Source organism: Nicotiana attenuata, unplaced genomic scaffold (genome assembly GCF_001879085.1).
Source record: "Nicotiana attenuata strain UT unplaced genomic scaffold, NIATTr2, whole genome shotgun sequence".
Classification (NCBI taxonomy): Eukaryota; Viridiplantae; Streptophyta; class Magnoliopsida; order Solanales; family Solanaceae; genus Nicotiana; species Nicotiana attenuata.
In genome coordinates, this window is record NW_017670743.1 from 418,374 (window position 1) to 436,999 (window position 18,626).

An 18,626-nucleotide genomic window follows, 5' to 3' on the forward strand; every position below is an offset into this window, starting at 1 on the left:
GGGGGTTTCTCCCCAGCAAATCAATAAATTAATAACTTCACTTATTAGGAACAAACTCTGCAAGTGAATGAATGAAGAACAGGTTTGTTATCAGCACATAAAAAACATCACGATATTACGTAAAGATGGCATTGTAAAACACCTCTCCAGAATCAAGGAGCATTCAGCTAGAAGGCATGAGCCCTTATGGTTACTTATTATGTTATTCGACTAGGGAAAATGTAGCATAGAACCATCCAGTTAGTAAATAAGGTGTTCTTTTTCATAATTTAAGAATTTCATATATCAGCATCAAGTAGGTGCTGTGTATGACTCAATCCAAGTCATCCACAATCGGCTATCGAGCTTGTCCAGCTGCGTCCACCACAGCCTGGTTTCTCTCCTTATGCCAAAAATAGAAGTGAAACAAAAAATACCTTTTAATGCTTCCTATATCTGCTTGAACCATTTGGCCTCACAACACAGATTTCAAGTGAAAATATTACAAGAATCTTCTTCTAGAGTTTGTGTCAAGAAAAGTTGAAGTAACTGACCAGTCTAAACATGTTTGGCATTATACTTCGCCTGATTTATGTTTCTCATCAGAACTTTCAAGATAAAGACTAATCATTTATAGCATATAAAGGAGAATAAACTAACACACATGCCTACCCTTCCACGTCTGGAGGAGGCTCACTCGTGCATCTAAACCAGAACCTACGACCTTAAATACTCCGCTCTATATATCAAGCAGATAGCAAGCTAAAATAGTATCTTCAAAACGCATCTCTCTTTGATACTCGCCTAAACTCATTCAAACTTATAGGAATTAACATTTTCAGATAAAATAAAAATGATGCTCATGTTCTTCATTCTCACCTGGGGCCATCTACCACCAGAATGAGTGACAAATTTTGCCTGTGGAATTGCATCAGCAACTTGACGTCCTTCCTTGGTCCACTCTTTGGACAAGGCATCAGACCAAATTACTTGCATTGGTAGACCTTTCACTCCATCTAAAGCAGCCCATTCATTCAAATCAAAGCTACAATTTAGGTTCTTCCCCATCCCAACAACAGCTCTTCTTCCATCCCTTCCCTTCAAAAGAATCCTATGACCCTCAGCCTCCAAGTCACCAACCGATCTCGAACAGCACGTTCCAAGTAATCTCCTAAAAGCAAATCCAAATCCCAAAACAACATCCCTCACAACTGGCATTTCCAACACCCACAATGGCAATGCTGTTCCACTCGTTGCACTATCTAGAACCACCACACTTCTAAGCAATCCCCGGTTCTCCGAAACCCAATTAGCACTCAAACCCAATGCAGAATCATGCAAAATCAAATCCACAGGTGACAATCCCATTGAATCAATCACTTGACCTAACACTTTTCCCATCTCTTCAGGTCCCAAATCAATGGCCTTAACAACATTTCTTTTCGAAACCCTGATCTTATTATTTTCCTCATAGTTCACATATCCCTGCTCAACAAGCTGATCAAACCCCCAAAAGATACCCTTTTCTTGAATTTCACTATACATATCCCTAAACCTCTCTAAAACCCCACCACCACCCACACTCTCTTCCTCCACAACTATCGTCTTATCCGAAAACCCAGACCCAGGGAGATCAATAGCAACAGCATGAACACCTCTAACCCCCAAAAAGTTGACAACTTTTTGAAACCCAAAAGAACTACATCCTAGCCCATGTACAATAAGTACATGATCAGAAGACTTTGAGGGTCCTTCTTGGATAGTAAAGACTTCAACTTGTGGCTGGTTAGGGGTGATCTGAACTTTGATATTTTGCCCTTTAGAGTAGTGTTGGCGTAGATTAGGAGGCAAGCTAAGGAACCATGTTTTAAGGTCTTGTGGGTAAAGAGAAGTGAGAGTCATGAATATGAGGGTTATAAGAGAGACTGAAATGGTGAAATAGAACCAGAAATGAAGTGGGTTTGTTGTTGCATTTGTTGTTTTTGTGGGTTTGGTGGGATTTGGGGAGGTGGATTGTGGAGGTTTTGAATTTGGTTTTTTAAGGGGTTTTTGGTTCTTCTGTGGAGTAGGTGAGTCTGGTTCTTCGGTTATGATCGCCATTGTTGATGAGTAGAGCTGAGAGGTAACAGCATGAAAAGGAAATAGAATCCAAGATTTGTAATGGAGAACAATGGGTGTTGTGATCTGTGTAAAGCAACTTTTGTGTTTTCAAGGGAGCAAATCAGGTGAAGAATAATGGAGAGAAATTGGGTATCATCATTGCAATTTGGTTTCTAATTTCAGAAGAAAAAAAAAAGGGATGATAAATACTTTCACTTTACTAACTCACTCTATATCCTAAAATGTTTCGTACCTTTCACTTCCCACGTCTCTAAAGTCTAAAGTCAATATTTTTTGGTACTTTTCACTTTTAAGGTGTTTGACAAAAAAGAGTAGTAGTATGTGTTTTTGAATAATAATAATAGAAGCAGTTTGATAGATATAAATTTCTACTTATTTCAATAAGTGGAAATAAAAATTTATTTTTTAAGATAAAAAATTATTATAAAAAAATTAAAAAATTAACTTAAATAGCCGCTTATTCGGGTGCTTAAATTAAAAATAGCCGGTAGATGTATAACAAATGTATAATCTATATATAATATGTAAATAATCATGTATAATTTATGTATATATAAAAAAAAAATTAACTGACTATTTATATAAAGATCCTCAAAAAATTACATTTTTAGTAAATTATTCCTCATTAATGTACCTATATGGCCTCACATCCAATCTAATGCAAGAAATGTGCATCATATACGTGCATTTGTTACTTACTTATAGTAAAATGAGTATTCTCAGTTTAAGTTTTAACAACTAAGATAATATTACTTAATTTAATGTAAATATGGAGTACAATTTTTATTTTTTTACGAAATGCAGCTCTTGGAGTGGATTTTTAATATTATAATCCGTAATATATTTTGCTTTACTTAAGTCATCGTCTAAGAAAACTAAATATACTAGATATCTAATAATATTGCTTTGATATTATAGTTACATATTAATTAAGATTTTTAATATATAATTTATCTTTTATATTTTACTCCGTAATTAAATAAAGAAATGATAATTTTCATAAAAAAGTTAAAATCAAATCTTTATTTAAATAGTACTCCTATTAATCGAATCTTGATATGGTTAGGCCAAATATGTACTTCTCAAAAGTACTTGACTGACAAAATATTTCGACCAAAATAAGATTCATTTTAATTTTCCTTCAAATTTAGTTTACACCTCTGCTCCTAAAACTCCAATCTTATCTCTCTCTCTCTCTCTCTCTCTAAATCAATGGAGTCATTGGCAGCTTCATTTTCAGCTTCCACTACCACCATCCTCAATTCCTCTTCCAAGCTCCACCACCACCCTCCTCGACGTTTCCGCATCCTCTCCTTCTCCCTCCCCATCTTTCACAAATTTAAAACTTGCCCCAAATTTTCCTCAAAATCTCCTAATCATCTCAATCTTCTAATTGTCCGAAGCTCCAGTTCCAGCTCCAGTTCCATCAGCGCTAAGCCGTCCTCGGAATTTCAGAAAAAGGGTGGTAGCGACCGTAAAGAGGAGGATAACAAGCTTCGTGCTCTTCGTGCGCTCTTTACTAAGCCTGGTGTTAACGTTGATGCTTATATTATTCCTTCCCAAGATGCCCATCAGGTTGTATTTTATTGCTTTTCTTGAATTCACACTCCCTCGATTTTTTTTAGTAACCGTGGTTTGCGATGAAGTTATGCTTGTTTCAATTGTTATGTTAATTGTAGGCTCTTGGATTTGGCTTTTGTGTAGCGTAGTTTTGAAAAACCTAATGACTATTAGAACTATTAATGTTATTCCTATGAGTGAGTTTGGTAATTCAGTTTAAAAATATTGTTGCTATATTGGTACTAGAGCCTGCTGATTTGCAATGTACCTGATAATTGAAAAAAAAGCCTATTGATTTGCAATATCTGTTCATTTTGGTAGCTGTTATTCAAAGAGTTGTGTTTTTAAAGAATTGCCGCTTTCTGTTTAGATCAAGATTTGCTATTTAATTAGGCAACACCTTCTTGACATTTTTAAGTGGTCATCTGATGCATATGAGTTTCGTGACTTAACAAACTTTTAGTGATATGTTTCTATTGTATTGACTTGATTCATGACAACGTGTAGATAATGGATCTCCTGGGTAGTTAATCCTATTTTTTGGGGAAGGTAGTAAGTAATTTCTGGGACTATCTAGTGGCTGGGAAGGCAAGCAACAAATTGGATGGAACTATGTATTACCTTATTTTATGAGTTTTACTAAATTTGAATTGCTCTTATTTGTAGAGTGAGTTCATTGCAGAATGTTATATGCGAAGAGCCTATATATCAGGATTTACTGGAAGTGCAGGCACTGCGGTTGTAACCAAGGATAAAGCAGCCTTATGGACAGATGGACGATACTTCTTACAGGTTTGTATTATGTGCATGGCAGCTTTAGTTTTACTGATCATTTTTCAAAGGAAGCAAACTGAACAGTTTGGTTGGTACCCTTTGTCGGTACCTGTTGTCTTCTAATTGATTTTTTCTTCTCTTTGGTGTTTGTAAACAGGCTGAGAAGCAGTTGAACTCAAGCTGGGTTCTCATGAGAGCTGGTAACTTGGGGGTGCCTACTCCTAGTGAGTGGCTTAATACTGTCCTAGCACCTGGTTGCAGGATTGGAATAGATCCCGTAAGTAATGCTCAAATATGCTTTCTGATTTGTGCATTGTACTTTTAAGTTCCAGTAAATTCTGGTATTGGAATGACAACATGTATACTTATAGGGAGAAGTCAGACGTATTCCTCAATTTGTCAATGAGTTCACATATTTTCATATTTCTGCTCATGCCTGGAGAATGGGCATGACTCCCCCCCTCTCCCCCTTCTACCATTCATCAGACTGCCCGTTCTATGTTCCGGTGTTGGGTTAGTCCAAAACATGACTTGTTTATATTTTGAAATTGGTGCCTTCTAATACTAGTTCATCTCTTCTAGTTCAAAACTTCAAATTTGTCAATCTTGCAAGTGTTTTTCTATTTGAGTTGACTGCATCATAAGTAACCTTGCATTTTCTCTCCTCTTATATCAGTTCTCTTTGTTTTGGTGAAGGGAGCAGTTTCTTTTTTCATCTGATGCTGCAAAAGAATTCAAAGAGGACATTTCTAAAGGAAACCATGAGTTGGTCTTGCTGTATGATTTCAACCTTGTAGATGAAATATGGAAGGAGTCGAGGCCAACGCCTCCAAAAGAACCAATTAGGTTGCACGGCCTGAAATATGCTGGTGTAGATGTGTCGTCTAAGCTTTTGTCATTGAGATCTGAGTTAAGACATGCTGGTGCATCGGCAATTGTTATCTCCATGCTTGACGAAATTGCGTGGCTATTGAACTTGGTAATCCTCTTTACTTTTTCTTTAAAATCTTTTTTACTTGGTCAAATGTGCACAAATAGATCATTTTAAAACTAGATTCCTGCTTGTATGAGATTTTTTGGTCTGAGGTATAGGAAGAAACTATCCTTCTCTATTGTTGTAAATCCGGTTAACTGTGGACAAAAAGTAAGCCTATCAATAGTTCTTACATCTGATAATCTTAATCAGTTGAAAATGGAGCTTGGATGAGTTCCATTTCAGCATAATTATCCTTTTAGCTGTGTCTCTCATCTTCCTCTTCAAATTGTGATTTCTTAGTTTCCTATAATGGCATAGCTTCAAGAACAATATCTTGAATATTTTACACTTAAACTCTAATGAAGAGTTTTCTTTTTTTATTCTTGATAAGTTTATAAGACTAGTAATCAATATTCTGTGATTAACAATTGGGTTATCAGTTAAATTTGAGGGAACCAACTTCATTCTGATTACCAAATTTAGTATTTCTAAAACTTGACGTTAAAAGCTTTTTTCAAGATTATCTCTGGCAGTTTTCACCTCATGAGAAAAACTCTGGTGATTATGTATTATATATGCTAGCACGTAAAAATATTTTAAGTGACGACATAGATGTAGTTTGATTGTTTCATCAAAAGAAAAAAAATATAATTTGATTGGTGCACCCAACTTCGACATTCAAGATCTTTTGATTTTTGCCTGCACACTGATTAATCCTTTGAAAATATGAGATTAGCATAGAAATATGAATTTTAGTGGAATATTTAATTTTGATGGCCCTATAAATAGTTAGTTAGTGGAGTCGTTGTAATTTTAATGGCTAATAATTTTCTGTCTTAAAAGAATATTAATTGTTAAACTTCCAATAGTGGTTCAATTTCTAGTCCTCAAGGATATTTATAACACTGGAAGGCATATGTCAAGATTTCAACGATGCACAGCAAGAGTCTTAGGCTTAGAGTTGAATGATGACTTAAATTTCTTTCAGTTGTGTCTTTTCTTATTTAAGCTGCTTATTCGTTCAGTTATTTACTTGTGTCTCCAGAGAGGTAATGATGTCCCACATTCACCAGTGATGTATGCATACTTAGTTGTGGAGATAGATGGAGCAAAATTGTTCATTGATGATACTAAAGTAACACCTGAAGTTATGGAGCATTTGACAAATGCTGGCATAGAATTGAGAGCATATGAATCCATTCTCTCTGAAATTGAAAGGTGATTTTGAAGCATTAGGATTTTCTTTTTCTTTTTTCTGTTTTATTGAATGGCAAAATTTGTCTTCTCGTCAACAGTTCTATGTCTTGTATTTGGTATCACTCTGGCAAGAACAGCTGCAGGGAGAACTGCAGCCCCGGAGAAGCTTGCATATATATTAAGCTCAGCATTTGAGTGTTCAACTCTACAAGCAGCATCCTAAACTTAAATGCTAATGGAGATATTTTTCATGCTGCAATTATGTTGGTCCCTGTTTCTAATAGAAGAAACTCTTCAACAACCAAAGCATTAGTAAGATCTGTGCTTTTGGAGAGAGTTTCCCCATGATAAAATTTGACTCCAGAATTTCCCTTTTCAGTTTGGCAGCAAAAGGGGCAAACCTTTGGTTGGACACTTCATCAGTCAATGCTGCTATTGTAAATACATATGAATCAGCTTGTTACAGATATCCTTGGAATTCTGCAACTAAAGCCAGGAGGAAGAAGACTGCCAACCTCGATACCAATGGTCAATCTGGAGGACCATGTGCAGTGTATAGGAGTTCTCCTGTATCTCTGCGTAAAGCTGTAAAAAATGATGCTGAGTTAGAAGGGATGCGTAACTGCCATCTAAGGTAATTGAAAATCCAATCCACCCCTTTAAGCATATGTCAATTGTCAATAACTACTGCCTATTATCTCACGATCTATATTTTCAAAAGCATACTATTTCACCACTTCCCACTCTATAAGTGATGTTGCTGCCATATAAGTCCGCCAACACTTTCATTATGCCTTCCACAAACCTCCCCCATGAGGTAGTCTAATATATTTTGTTCTCCATCCTCCCTCTTGCGTTGCGTTTTCTCCAGAGAGATAGCTCCTCCATGTCAAACCTGCATATCCTTATTGTAATCTATGTGCCAGAAAAAAATAAATAATAAATAAACAATAATAGTAATAATAATTAGGGTATAAGAATAATAGTATTATTGTCTGGATAACTTTGAATCAGTGTCTTTTACTCTATGGAAAACCATACTGCGAGTTTTTTTGTTGTACGAGAGATGGTTGCATAGCTTTATAGCGTGCCGTTCATTCTTTTTTGTCCTTTTAATGTGAAGCATTATATACTTACTTTGAGGGATTGCTACGTCTTATTCAAGTATGCATGGCTTAGTAATACTTTAATGGATAATCAAACTGTTTTTTTTACCAAGAATGGATAATCAATCTGTATCTTCTGATGTAGGGACGCGGCTGCCTTAGCTCAATTTTGGGCTTGGTTGGAGGATGAAATCCAAAGGGATGTCATTTTGACAGAGGTAGAAGTTGCAGACAAACTTCTTGAGTTTCGATCACACCAAGATGGCTTTCTTGATACAAGCTTCGACACCATAAGTGGTATATTGGTTTCTACTATCATGATTGAGCTGAATTACGAAACTTATATAGTAGTGAAAAGCTAGTGTTTGTCTTTGTGGACTTTATAGTGGATAATAATAGCAGCTTCTTATTGAGTGAAGAAATATCAGAATATATATATATCAAGACTATATACCATGCCTTTTCTGAGTCGAGGGTCTATCGGAAACGGCCTCTCTGCCCTATCGGGTAGGGGTAAGGTCTGCGTACACATTACCCTCCCCAGTCCCCACCTGGTGGGATTTTACTGGGTAGTTGTTGTTGTTGTTGTTGTATATACCATGCTTATCTATATTCTTTCCAATTCAGTTTCGACTAGCTTTATGAACTTTAGAATGCTTTAGATCTGGTGGAGATAGAATCTTGTTACTTCGACTTTTGTTTTCCATATTTCCTGTTGATGCTTTCAGTAGGAGAATAATTCTACTCTCTACATATATTGGTCTTCCTTACTTTTCAAAAAAATTATATATTTTGGTCTTCCCTCTTGTGCTTAAGCTTCTTATAGCTGAAGAGCTTTCACAACTTTGGGTGATCTAAATGTATTTTTGAATGGTCAAAGACAATAGGAAGCATTTGTACTCCCTCCCGTCCCAAATGTTTTGAACAACTAAAACATTAGTATTGGCTGGGAAACAATGTGGGCCCTTATATTGACTTTTTGTGCTCTAAGGAATAGAATATAGGAAAACCTTGTATTGGAAAGGAAAAGGGTGATTCCAATAAAAGTTTTGGCTATATATTGTATTGGTATTTTCTTTTGAGGAGAATGATATTGTTTTCATGCTGGCTAAAAAGAAACTTTGGACTGTTTTTTAAGTTGAACAAAGGGAGTAGTTGATGGCTTTGGGATGAAACGGCAGGTATTTGCATGGGTCACTTTGCATTGTGGGATTTATTTACAATAGAAGATTCCAAATTTTTTAATACAATACTCATCTTGGATCTGATTTCACCAACACAATTCCTATGGTAGTTTTTCTTTCTCTTTTCGCTGGATTCTGCTTGTTCAAACGGCCTACTTGTGTCTTGTTGTCGATATACATTCAAGAAATCTTTATCTCATCCTACTATGGAAAATCTTTATGGATCCCATTATGTTCATAGCCATGTCTGCATATTCAGTGCCCTATGGCTATCAGGTAAATATCAGCATAGATGCTACTTGATAGTTTGTAAAGAATGTATAATGCTTCATTTTAACTTTTTTCAGATGTATGGATGTTTTCTCTGATGGAGTGATATTCAATTTTCTTAATGGATTTATGTGCACTAACATTTTAGATCACTTTTTTGAGATATTGATGAGAAGAAATGTCTGAATCACCATAAAATGATCAGTGACAGGCTAGTTAGGTGCAGAATTGTTCACATGCTGGTATTCTTTCCAGTAATTTTCATAACTACTAAGGTTTTATGTAGGTTCGGGTGCCAATGGTGCTATAATTCATTACAAGCCAGAGCCAGATAGTTGTAGCGTTGTGGATGGGAAGGAACTCTTCCTCTTAGACAGTGGAGGCCAATATATTGATGGAACGACTGACATTACTAGGACAGTGCATTTCGGTGAACCATCTGCAAGAGAGAGAGAATGTTTCACCCGAGTACTACAGGTAAACTATACCTTTCTGTCAGCAATGGTACATATGTTATACTTACGACGGGAATATGGTAGAGTTTTTCTGGAATAGGAGTATATTTCAATTTAAATCCTTAATAATAGGAAATGTAAGGTTGTTCAATGCTGATCGGAGGACTTACATTTCAAGCATCTAATTATAAATCATTAAGGAAAAAAGGGAATGAGAACCTAAATTGGAGCTGCCTAATGCTTTCTCCTTTTTTTCCTTTCAAAATTGGTAAGCAGTATTGATGTCAAAAGCAGCACCAAGAAAGTGCTGTGGTTACATCCCAAAAGTTGGAAGATGGGAGCAAGAAAAAAGAACCTAACAGCCTAATGCTTTCTCTCTGGGGGTGCAGCGTCTCCCTCTTAAGCCCTAACTTTGTTCTATTTACAGATATTGCGTAAGGAAATTTTTGTAAACCAGAAAATTTTCAGCTGATGCATAGGTGCCATAGTTGTAAATTTGCTGAAAAATCTCCTCTGATGGACACCAACACGGGCTTCCTTCAGCTTTGCTCATGTTTGAGTATTTTGACCATGTCTTCCGGCAGGAGTGTCCAAATGGTGAACCGTGTCATTTGTTGGAAACTAGACTTCATGAGCTATGATATAACCAATTTTCACGCTCAACTCTTTATGGATAATTTCCAGCATATCCTAGAAATATAATTAAAATCCATCTTGTTTATAGCATATTTCACAGAAACTCTTTTCTTCCCTCATTGGCTGATTTAACAAAATAAAGGTTTCATAAGCAAAGATTGTTGTGGAATCAAGTTGGTTACCATTTCAAAAAAAGATACAGTAGTTTCTGATTCCCCCGAACTTAAGGTTCAATTATGAGTAACCGATCAACTAATGTAGTGAAACAGTGAAAGGAACCTATAAAGTACCTCAAAATCTTAGGTAACTTAAGTAATTGATTTTGTCCATATAAAATCAACTCATCAATGACATTACTTTCAAGTCTCCATTTCAAAATGTTACCCTTTGAAGCACATGCCTTGAGGTTGTATTCTTGGTATTCTTTGGTACCCCATTTCGCTGCATTGCTAGATAAGAGCTTCTATAATTGTTTAGATAGGTTGTAGTTGATTAAAACATTTTCAGGGTCACATAGCACTTGACCAAGCAGTTTTCCCTGAGAATACCCCTGGTTTCGTGTTGGATGCATTTGCACGGTCTTCCCTATGGAAGGTTGGCCTTGATTACCGGCATGGTAAGTGTGCTCAAAGTTCCGTGTTCTTATGGTATTAGGAGGTTTTAGTAACTTAGTATTTCCTTTACACGTGCTCGTTATTTCCTCTAGGAACCGGGCATGGTGTAGGAGCTGCACTAAATGTTCATGAAGGCCCACATAGCATTAGTTTCCGCTTTGGAAATATGACTCCCTTATTGAGAGGAATGATTGTCAGCAATGAACCCGGTTACTATGAAGACCATCAATTTGGCATTCGAATTGAGGTACTCTCCCCATTTCTCCATATTCCGTACCTAGAAAGAATAGAAAGCTATTTTCTTTTTGTTTTTAAATCATGAGTATCTCTAGTATGTTTTAAATTTTTTTACTTATTTGAATCGATAAATGGGTTCCTAGTGTAGCTTCTCTTCCTTTTCCCTTAGGGAAGTTCTCTATTCACCTTCTAGTAGATCAGCTGCTAAATTTTGATGTTAAAACCTCCATAGGTATATAAGCTAAAGCATATGAGTGAGTACACTTCCTTATTTTCTGTGGGAACCTGAAAAATCTGAGGAACTTTAGAGCTCATAGGTTGCTAAAATTTCAGGTCAAGTTTCTTATTAAAGCTGAAGAAGGAAGTTCGTTAAATTCTGATGGTAAAATCTCCATCTTGGTAAAAGCGGAATATGACACAGAAAAAAATGCAATTTTTCCTGTAAAAACTTGAAGTGTATAAGCAGCATGTTGAGCTTCTTTTCTGCATGAACTCACACTTGATTTGATCAGTTAGGATGGTATGCTGTTCTTTGGTTTTCTATTGGCATCAGTGTACTATTCTCTTTGGCTCACAATGTAATCATGTTTATCCTTTCCATACCTAATTTCTTTACCTTAATGCAGGTTATGTCATAAAAGGTTCCTCTGGTTTTTATTATGTAGTCTGATTTTTACTCTTTCTTGTTATCCAGAATCTTCTTTACGTCAAAGAGGCAGATACACCAAATCGTTTTGGAGGAATAGGATATCTGGGATTTGAAAAGCTTACTTTTGTTCCCATACAGGTATGGTAACCCATAATGATCTATCTTTGCTTTTATTAATGAATTTTACCCTGCTGTTAAAAAGAAAGAGATTGGCCTTGGCAATTCTAGGCTGTGCATTTTCTACTACACATGCAGGTTGCAAGGTCAATCTGTTTATTTCTGCTGTAGTCTACTTCTCCACCGTGTAAAATTAGGAACGGGCTTTAGGTATCTAACTAATTCAAAGAGCATGGCAGTTATCATTGAGATGTGGATGCAACAGAGATAAACCAGTGAGACATTGTTACTCTTCGTTGGAGCGCAGGAGATTATGGAATATATTTAACATCCCATTAATGTATGAGTGTATATAAGCTGGGGTCACAACTCACAAATTAAGATTTCATATTTATCTTCAGATAACTGATAAATGAATCCCATTGTTTACCCTTCTGTTCTTGTGACTGCACTGATGTCAATCACGTCAAAATCAGCTCATTCTAGAGTGTGTGCTCTATGCTCCGTCACTCCTCGGCCATAATTTCCAGTGATATGACTACTTTTTGCTTCTTATCATCCAGACTAAGTTGGTGGACATATCTTTGCTCTCTGTTGCGGAAGTAGAGTGGCTCAATAGTTACCATTTACAAGTTTGGGAGAAGGTAAGCATCCCCAACTATTTCTTCTGTTCTTCTTTCTGTTCGCGTGATGTATAGTATGTTTAGTGTAGAATGAACAAGAAATTTACTTGACTACCAACTGGAAATTACATTCCATTAGAAGAGAATCCTGCAACCGCTTTGCACTGTGATCTAGAATATCATAAGAGATTCAGGTCATGTTGTCGCATTTTAGCAGGTTAACTGTGCTGCTGGCATATGATTCCTCGTATGCTGTTATTCTGCTGTCTTTTGACATAGGTTGAGGTAGTAAAATTGAGGTTTGTTATCAAAGTTAAGAAACTGCTCTTTTTTGGCACTGTAGTTGATTTGGTCAAGCTAATGATAACGCGTACGACATGTGTCCAGTTTCCTTTGTCCAGGAAAGACAAGTGGAAATAGTTGTTAGTTGTTTCCTCCTCCTCCTACCCCCCCCCCCCCCCCCCCCAATAAAAAATAAAAATTGCCGTTGCTCTTTCATGCTCAAGGCTGCTATTTGATGACTGGAAATCATTTTCAGGTGTCACCCCTGCTGGTGGATGGTTCTGCACGTCAATGGCTTTGGAATAACACACGCCCTCTTACAAAGCTGTAATTCCTGTATAGATACTGTCAATACTACGTTGTTCCATCCTTCACATTTGTTGTACATAGGAGAGAAATAATTTGATAATTAAGAGATACAGCTACTCATATACGCTATAGACTCTGTAGTACAATTTAAGCCCCCGGGGCTTTGGTCGTAGTGGTAAAAAGTGCATGACGTGATGTGTGCTTAAGCGCACATCACAGATTCGAACCTTACCGCAGATAAAAGTCCGGTATTTGAGTGGAGAAGGGTAGAGGGGTTGGCCCATTATCCACCGAGTTTGGAACTTTGCGCCACTTGCACTTTGAACTGATTAGCATTATTAAGGATGGTGAAGGACCTCTGTAAATGTACAATATGATTATTCGATTAAAGGTTTTAGCCTTTTGGCTCATCTCAGATGAAATATTGTGGCAAGTATATGGTAAGTCCGAACTCCGAACAGTAATCTTATAATTATTTGTTACGCCAGAAAGCAGTGAAGTCCAGCTTCACTCTCAACTTTAGCTAAAAAAGATTACTATGATTGCTGTGACATGGTAAGTTATTTTCCCCCCTCAAACGGTGACATGGTAAATCATCAAATATAGTCAAGACTTCTCTATAACAGCAATACCTATATAACACCATCTCGCTATAAATAAGTTTTTTCGGAACCAATTTTCATGTTATGTTATAATATATAACATTCAAAAATATTCGGAACAAAGTTAAACGAGGTTGTTATAGAGAGATTTGACTGTAACCTAGAACTTGCCAAACCGACAAGCTTTAAATGTAAATATTATGTCACATAAAACAGTCGTTTCAGATAAGAAATATAAGGCATACCATCTGCACTCTTCTGTTTTCAACCCATAATTTAGTGTTCTGTTTACTTTCCGGAGCACAATTACAAACCTAGCGTACAGATGCGCGGTTTGTACGCTATTGCTTATTCAGGTTTCCTCTTAATATAGAGATACCTAGATTATTACAAAATTGGTGAAAATTACAACAAGAAAGAAAAAAGGAAGTATGTTTGACTAATAATATGAAACAGGTAGAAGAACAACTAGGCCAATGGAGATACCAAAAAGAAGAAGTAATAAGCCAGTGAAGTTGAGTATGAGTGCTTCTTGTCCCTTTTGAAGTCCTAAGGCTATGAATTTCTGAATTAAGCCTGTCTCTGCACTTACTATTCCCATGAAGAAGACGGCTATTCCATAGAGAACGTGCCATGGAGCCAATCTCGCCCTTCTCCAGTTTTGCGCCCCGGGGAAAAAGAATACCAAGAAAGAAACAATGTACTGTCCAAAATTAACATTATTTTTGTCACGACACAGATTTTTTTCTAATTGAATATCAATGAAAGTTTATATTTGAGCTGGTTATTTATTTGTTCATACCAGCAAGGCATATAAGCTAACGGTGGAAATGCCAATCCAGGAATGCAAAGTAAGGAGGTTAGATTTGCCAGTAACATGTTGAAATTTGAAAATTGCAAAGAGACCAACAATGCTAGAACCAAGACCTATGAAATGCAGAAACATGTGGAAATATTTCCTTGTCCTCCTTGTTGCTGGGATTATTGTGGTAAATGCCATTATTGCTGAAACAAATTAAACCACATATAATATTTTAGTTCGAGACCAAGGAATTCTTTACAATTTTCGTATATTTTTTTTCATTATTGTTTTAGAAATTTGTACCTTCTCCGGAAATTAGGACAAATCCAATGATCATAAAGAATGGATGAAGCTGCACGACGATCATACTTGTGATCATTAGTAAAGAGAAAACGAGAAAAGACCAAAGGAGGTTACATTTGAGTAGCTGATTCATGATAATTGATCAAAAATGTTGTGGCACGTTTAAAACAACAAGTTCAAAGGATTTTACTTTATTATGTCAACTGTCAAGGAAGTTTTTTTTAAATATTAAATTCTTTGTCCAGTCAAATATCGCCATAAAATGAAGGAATGTGATAATAGCTAGAGGGAGAAGCATTACATTGAAAAGTTTGAGTTTGTTGGTTGAAGTGAAAGAAAGTCCATCTCTGAACTGAAGCAGCCAGACCAACAACAGAGTTGTGATTGCTATGAAGAGCAAATGTCCAAAGAACGTCAGCAGCGTCGACACTGGCACCCCCGCTGTTCTGTAGCTTCCACGGCTCCTATTATTTCCTTTCTCCACCATCTCTACTCCTTACCTTTTCTAAACTGATATATATGGACGACGGAGAAGAAGAAATTTATAAGTACTACATGATATATGCTGTAAATGTGGTCTTATATAAAGGCTAGCTAGGCAAACAAAATTTCATTAACTAACTATCTTCATTATTTTTTGTTTCTACTTAACCAGTCAAAGTACATTATATTTAACGCAAAGATTTTTGAATTGTCTATCTTAACAGTATTGGAAGAACGTAAACGAAACATTATTTGGTCTTACGGCTCAAGGCACAATTAGTAATTGCCATATGCAAAAGTTAAAAAGGGTTGAGTTGGTAAGTGGTAACTACGAGAAAGATATTATCCGGCAGGCCGGTCAGCCATATCAATTAGTAGTACATTCCAATTTGTATTATATTGTACTATATTATTTTGATGAATATAATATCTGGATAGATTGTATCGTTTGCCGTTACATTATACACCGATAACATAAAGAATAAACTTGTAATATTACAAAGAAAAAGTAAGGTATGTGGTAGAATTATTATGTAAAAAGATAGGATAACAGATAAAATATCTATATATTATTAAAAGGAGAGGAAAAAACTCTCCTTAAGCCAAGTGACAGCCTAGAAAAAAACCACATGGCATAAGTAGTTAATAATTAGCTATTGATTATTATTTTGAATTTAAATATCTATACAATAATAAAATATTTTATAATAAAAGAAAATTAGAAAAAAACTCTCCATTCAAATTGGATTTTAGTTTCAAGTTGGAGTTTTTAAGTTATTTTAAAATAAAAAAATAAAATTACAAAAATAAAAAGCTGTCAATTCAAAATTTCTTTTTTAAAAAAAAATAAATTTTTGTTTTTCTTTTAAAAATAAAAAGTTTATTTATTCAAAAAAATATTATTGATAATAATAGAGTAAACTATAAAATATAAAAATATATATCTTCTATTATACTATAAAAAGAAAGTAGTAGCCATAAATATTAAACAAAGTAATATGCTAATAAAAGTTTATATTCACAATGCAATAATATTAAATATTGGATAATATAATAAAGAAAAATACATAACAAAAACTTTATTCAATTACTATACAACTCTCTTTAATTTAATAGAGATTTTATTCATTAAAATTCAGATAATATTATCGAGAAGAATAGAATAAAATTTAATTAAAAAACTATTTCAAGAGTAAAATATATATCTTCTGTTATATTATAAAAAGAATTAGTGGACAAAACAAACAAAGTAATATGCTAATAAAAATTTCTATTAACAATGTAAAAGTACTAAATATTGGATAAGTATAATAAAGAAAAATGTAGAACAAAAAAAAATTTCAATGACTCTACAAGGCTCTTTAATTTAATGGAGAATTCATTAAAATTCAGAGTAAATATATACTATCTGCTATTATTACAAAAAAAGTAGTAGACAATAACATAAGACAAAGTATGCTAAAAAGAATTCTATTAAAAAACAATATACTTAGAGTGAGAAGGTCCCCCTTCTCTCTACTCAAAATTCCCTATCCATGGCGACTACAAACCAAAACACCAATAATCTGGAAATATTCATTCCTCTAAAACCTCCTGATATTGTTCCTCTTCCTTCCCAATATACTTCAATGGTTCAAATTAATTCCTACAAGGATAAACTACTGGAGAAAATACAACCCCCCAATTGAAGCCATAGTGATAACTTCTCTTCACTAATGTCGCTGGATCTCCCACATCCCACTCACCTCCCAGAAACACAAAGAACTGATGAGCAAGGGATTAAAAGTATAACTCTATCAGATGATGATATACAAAGAATCTATGAGCCTTGAAAATTCTCAGTGATCATAAAACTAATAGGAAAAAGAGTTTTACATCACTATCTCAAGGCAAAAATCCAAAATCTTTGGAAACCTACGGAAAACTTCTCCGTAATCGACCTAGGGGAGGACTACTATACAGTTAAATTTAATAAAGAGGAAAATGCAAGGAAGGCACTACAAAATGGCTCCTGGTTCATCAACGGATCATTTCTTTCTGTCCAAAAATAGACTCCAAATTTCGTAGCAACTAAAGCCACTCAAAGTTATACGGCCATTTGGATAAGACTATCTCATCTCCCAACTGAATTTTATGATGGGATCATCTTAGCCAAGATTGGGAATGCCATAGGGAAATTACTTAAAATAGACGCATGTACTTCGTCNATCTATAGATATTTTATTCATTAGAATTCAGACAATATTATTGAATAATAGAATAAACTTTAAAATAAAAAAATTTATTTCAAGAGTAATAAAATATATATCTTCTATTATATTACGAAAGAAGTAGCAGACAATAATATTATAAAAAGTAATATGTTAATAAAAATTTCTATCAACGATGTAATAATACTAAATATTGGATAATATAATAAAGAAAAATATAGAAGAAAAAAGTTATTTGATGCCTATATAAGTCCCTTTAATTTAATAGAGATTTTATTCATCAAAATTCAGATAATTTATTGAACAACATAATAAAATTTAGAATAAAAAAATATTTCAAGAGTAATAAAATATATATCTTCTCTTACATTACAAAAGAAGACGGGCGAACAAAATATTAAACAAAGTAATTTGTTAATAAAAATTTCTATTAACCATGTAAAAATACTAAGCATTGGATAATAGAATAAAGAAAAATATAGAACAAAAAAGTTATTAAATGACTATATAAGTCCCTTTAATTTAATAGAGATTTTATTATTGGGTATATCATATTGACAAATAAGATGACAATTAAAATTTATTTGAGGTTTAGGGTTTAGGTAACAATCAAAATAAATATTTTATTTAAAGTATAATATGATACAATACCATAATTACCTATCATTGTCAATCTCGTGTTCGTTCATGTCTCTCCCATTTCTGTTACTCTCTTCAGTCTTACCTTATATTCTTTTGTCTTCTCTAGTTAGCTAATACAAACTACACCTTATTGATTCTTCCTTTATCCACTTGTACACACTGAGTTTGATTCTTCGTACATCATCTGACTATCTTGTTTGCTTTTGAAATACATACGTTTTTGCAATTATAGTGTCAATACAATTTCAAGAAGCTGCTCATCCATTATACCTTCTGATTATCGATTACATATTTAGCCTTCAGTGGCTCATCTCTGATGAAATGATTAATGTGGCAATCATGATCTATTGCTGGAAACCGGCCATGATTTTCCGAACAGCAATCTTGAAAATTACTCCTTTATTACGCCAGAAAGCACTGAAATCCAGCTTCACTCTCGACTTAATTAGCCCCAGAAAAAGATTATTTTTGGGATTTTTTTTCTTCTCAAACGGT

At 34.7% G+C, this 18,626-nt stretch overlaps 3 protein-coding genes across 3 annotated transcripts in view; 1 reads left to right on the top strand and 2 right to left on the bottom strand.

Moving 5' to 3' along the window:
• LOC109242898 (protein AUXIN RESPONSE 4) overlaps positions 1 to 2,343 on the bottom strand; it is a 4,080-nt gene extending 1,737 nt beyond the window's left edge. The window contains exon 1 of the mRNA XM_019409775.1: positions 859 to 2,343. Within this exon, the coding sequence (XP_019265320.1) occupies positions 859 to 2,079 (1,221 nt within the window). The 5' untranslated portion in view covers positions 2,080 to 2,343. The remainder of the gene's footprint in view (positions 1 to 858) is intronic.
• An 891-nt stretch (positions 2,344 to 3,234) lies between these two features.
• On the top strand, positions 3,235 to 13,511 carry LOC109242897 (probable Xaa-Pro aminopeptidase P). Its single transcript, XM_019409774.1, has 13 exons — positions 3,235 to 3,675; positions 4,327 to 4,452; positions 4,592 to 4,711; positions 5,138 to 5,413; positions 6,456 to 6,628; positions 6,987 to 7,241; positions 7,859 to 8,010; positions 9,454 to 9,644; positions 10,766 to 10,874; positions 10,965 to 11,119; positions 11,804 to 11,896; positions 12,439 to 12,519; positions 13,037 to 13,511. Exons 1-13 carry the CDS (start codon positions 3,313 to 3,315, stop codon positions 13,109 to 13,111), a joined length of 2,169 nt encoding a protein of 722 aa, XP_019265319.1. The 5' UTR covers positions 3,235 to 3,312; the 3' UTR covers positions 13,112 to 13,511.
• A 619-nt stretch (positions 13,512 to 14,130) lies between these two features.
• LOC109242881 (ascorbate-specific transmembrane electron transporter 1-like) lies at positions 14,131 to 15,283 on the bottom strand. The gene is made up of 4 exons (XM_019409757.1): positions 15,098 to 15,283; positions 14,797 to 14,845; positions 14,494 to 14,696; positions 14,131 to 14,394 (listed from the first exon to the last, which is right to left on the bottom strand). The coding sequence occupies exons 1-4, from the start codon at positions 15,281 to 15,283 to the stop codon at positions 14,131 to 14,133; spliced, it is 702 nt and encodes a 233-aa protein (XP_019265302.1).
• Between the last annotated feature and the right edge of the window lie 3,343 nt (positions 15,284 to 18,626).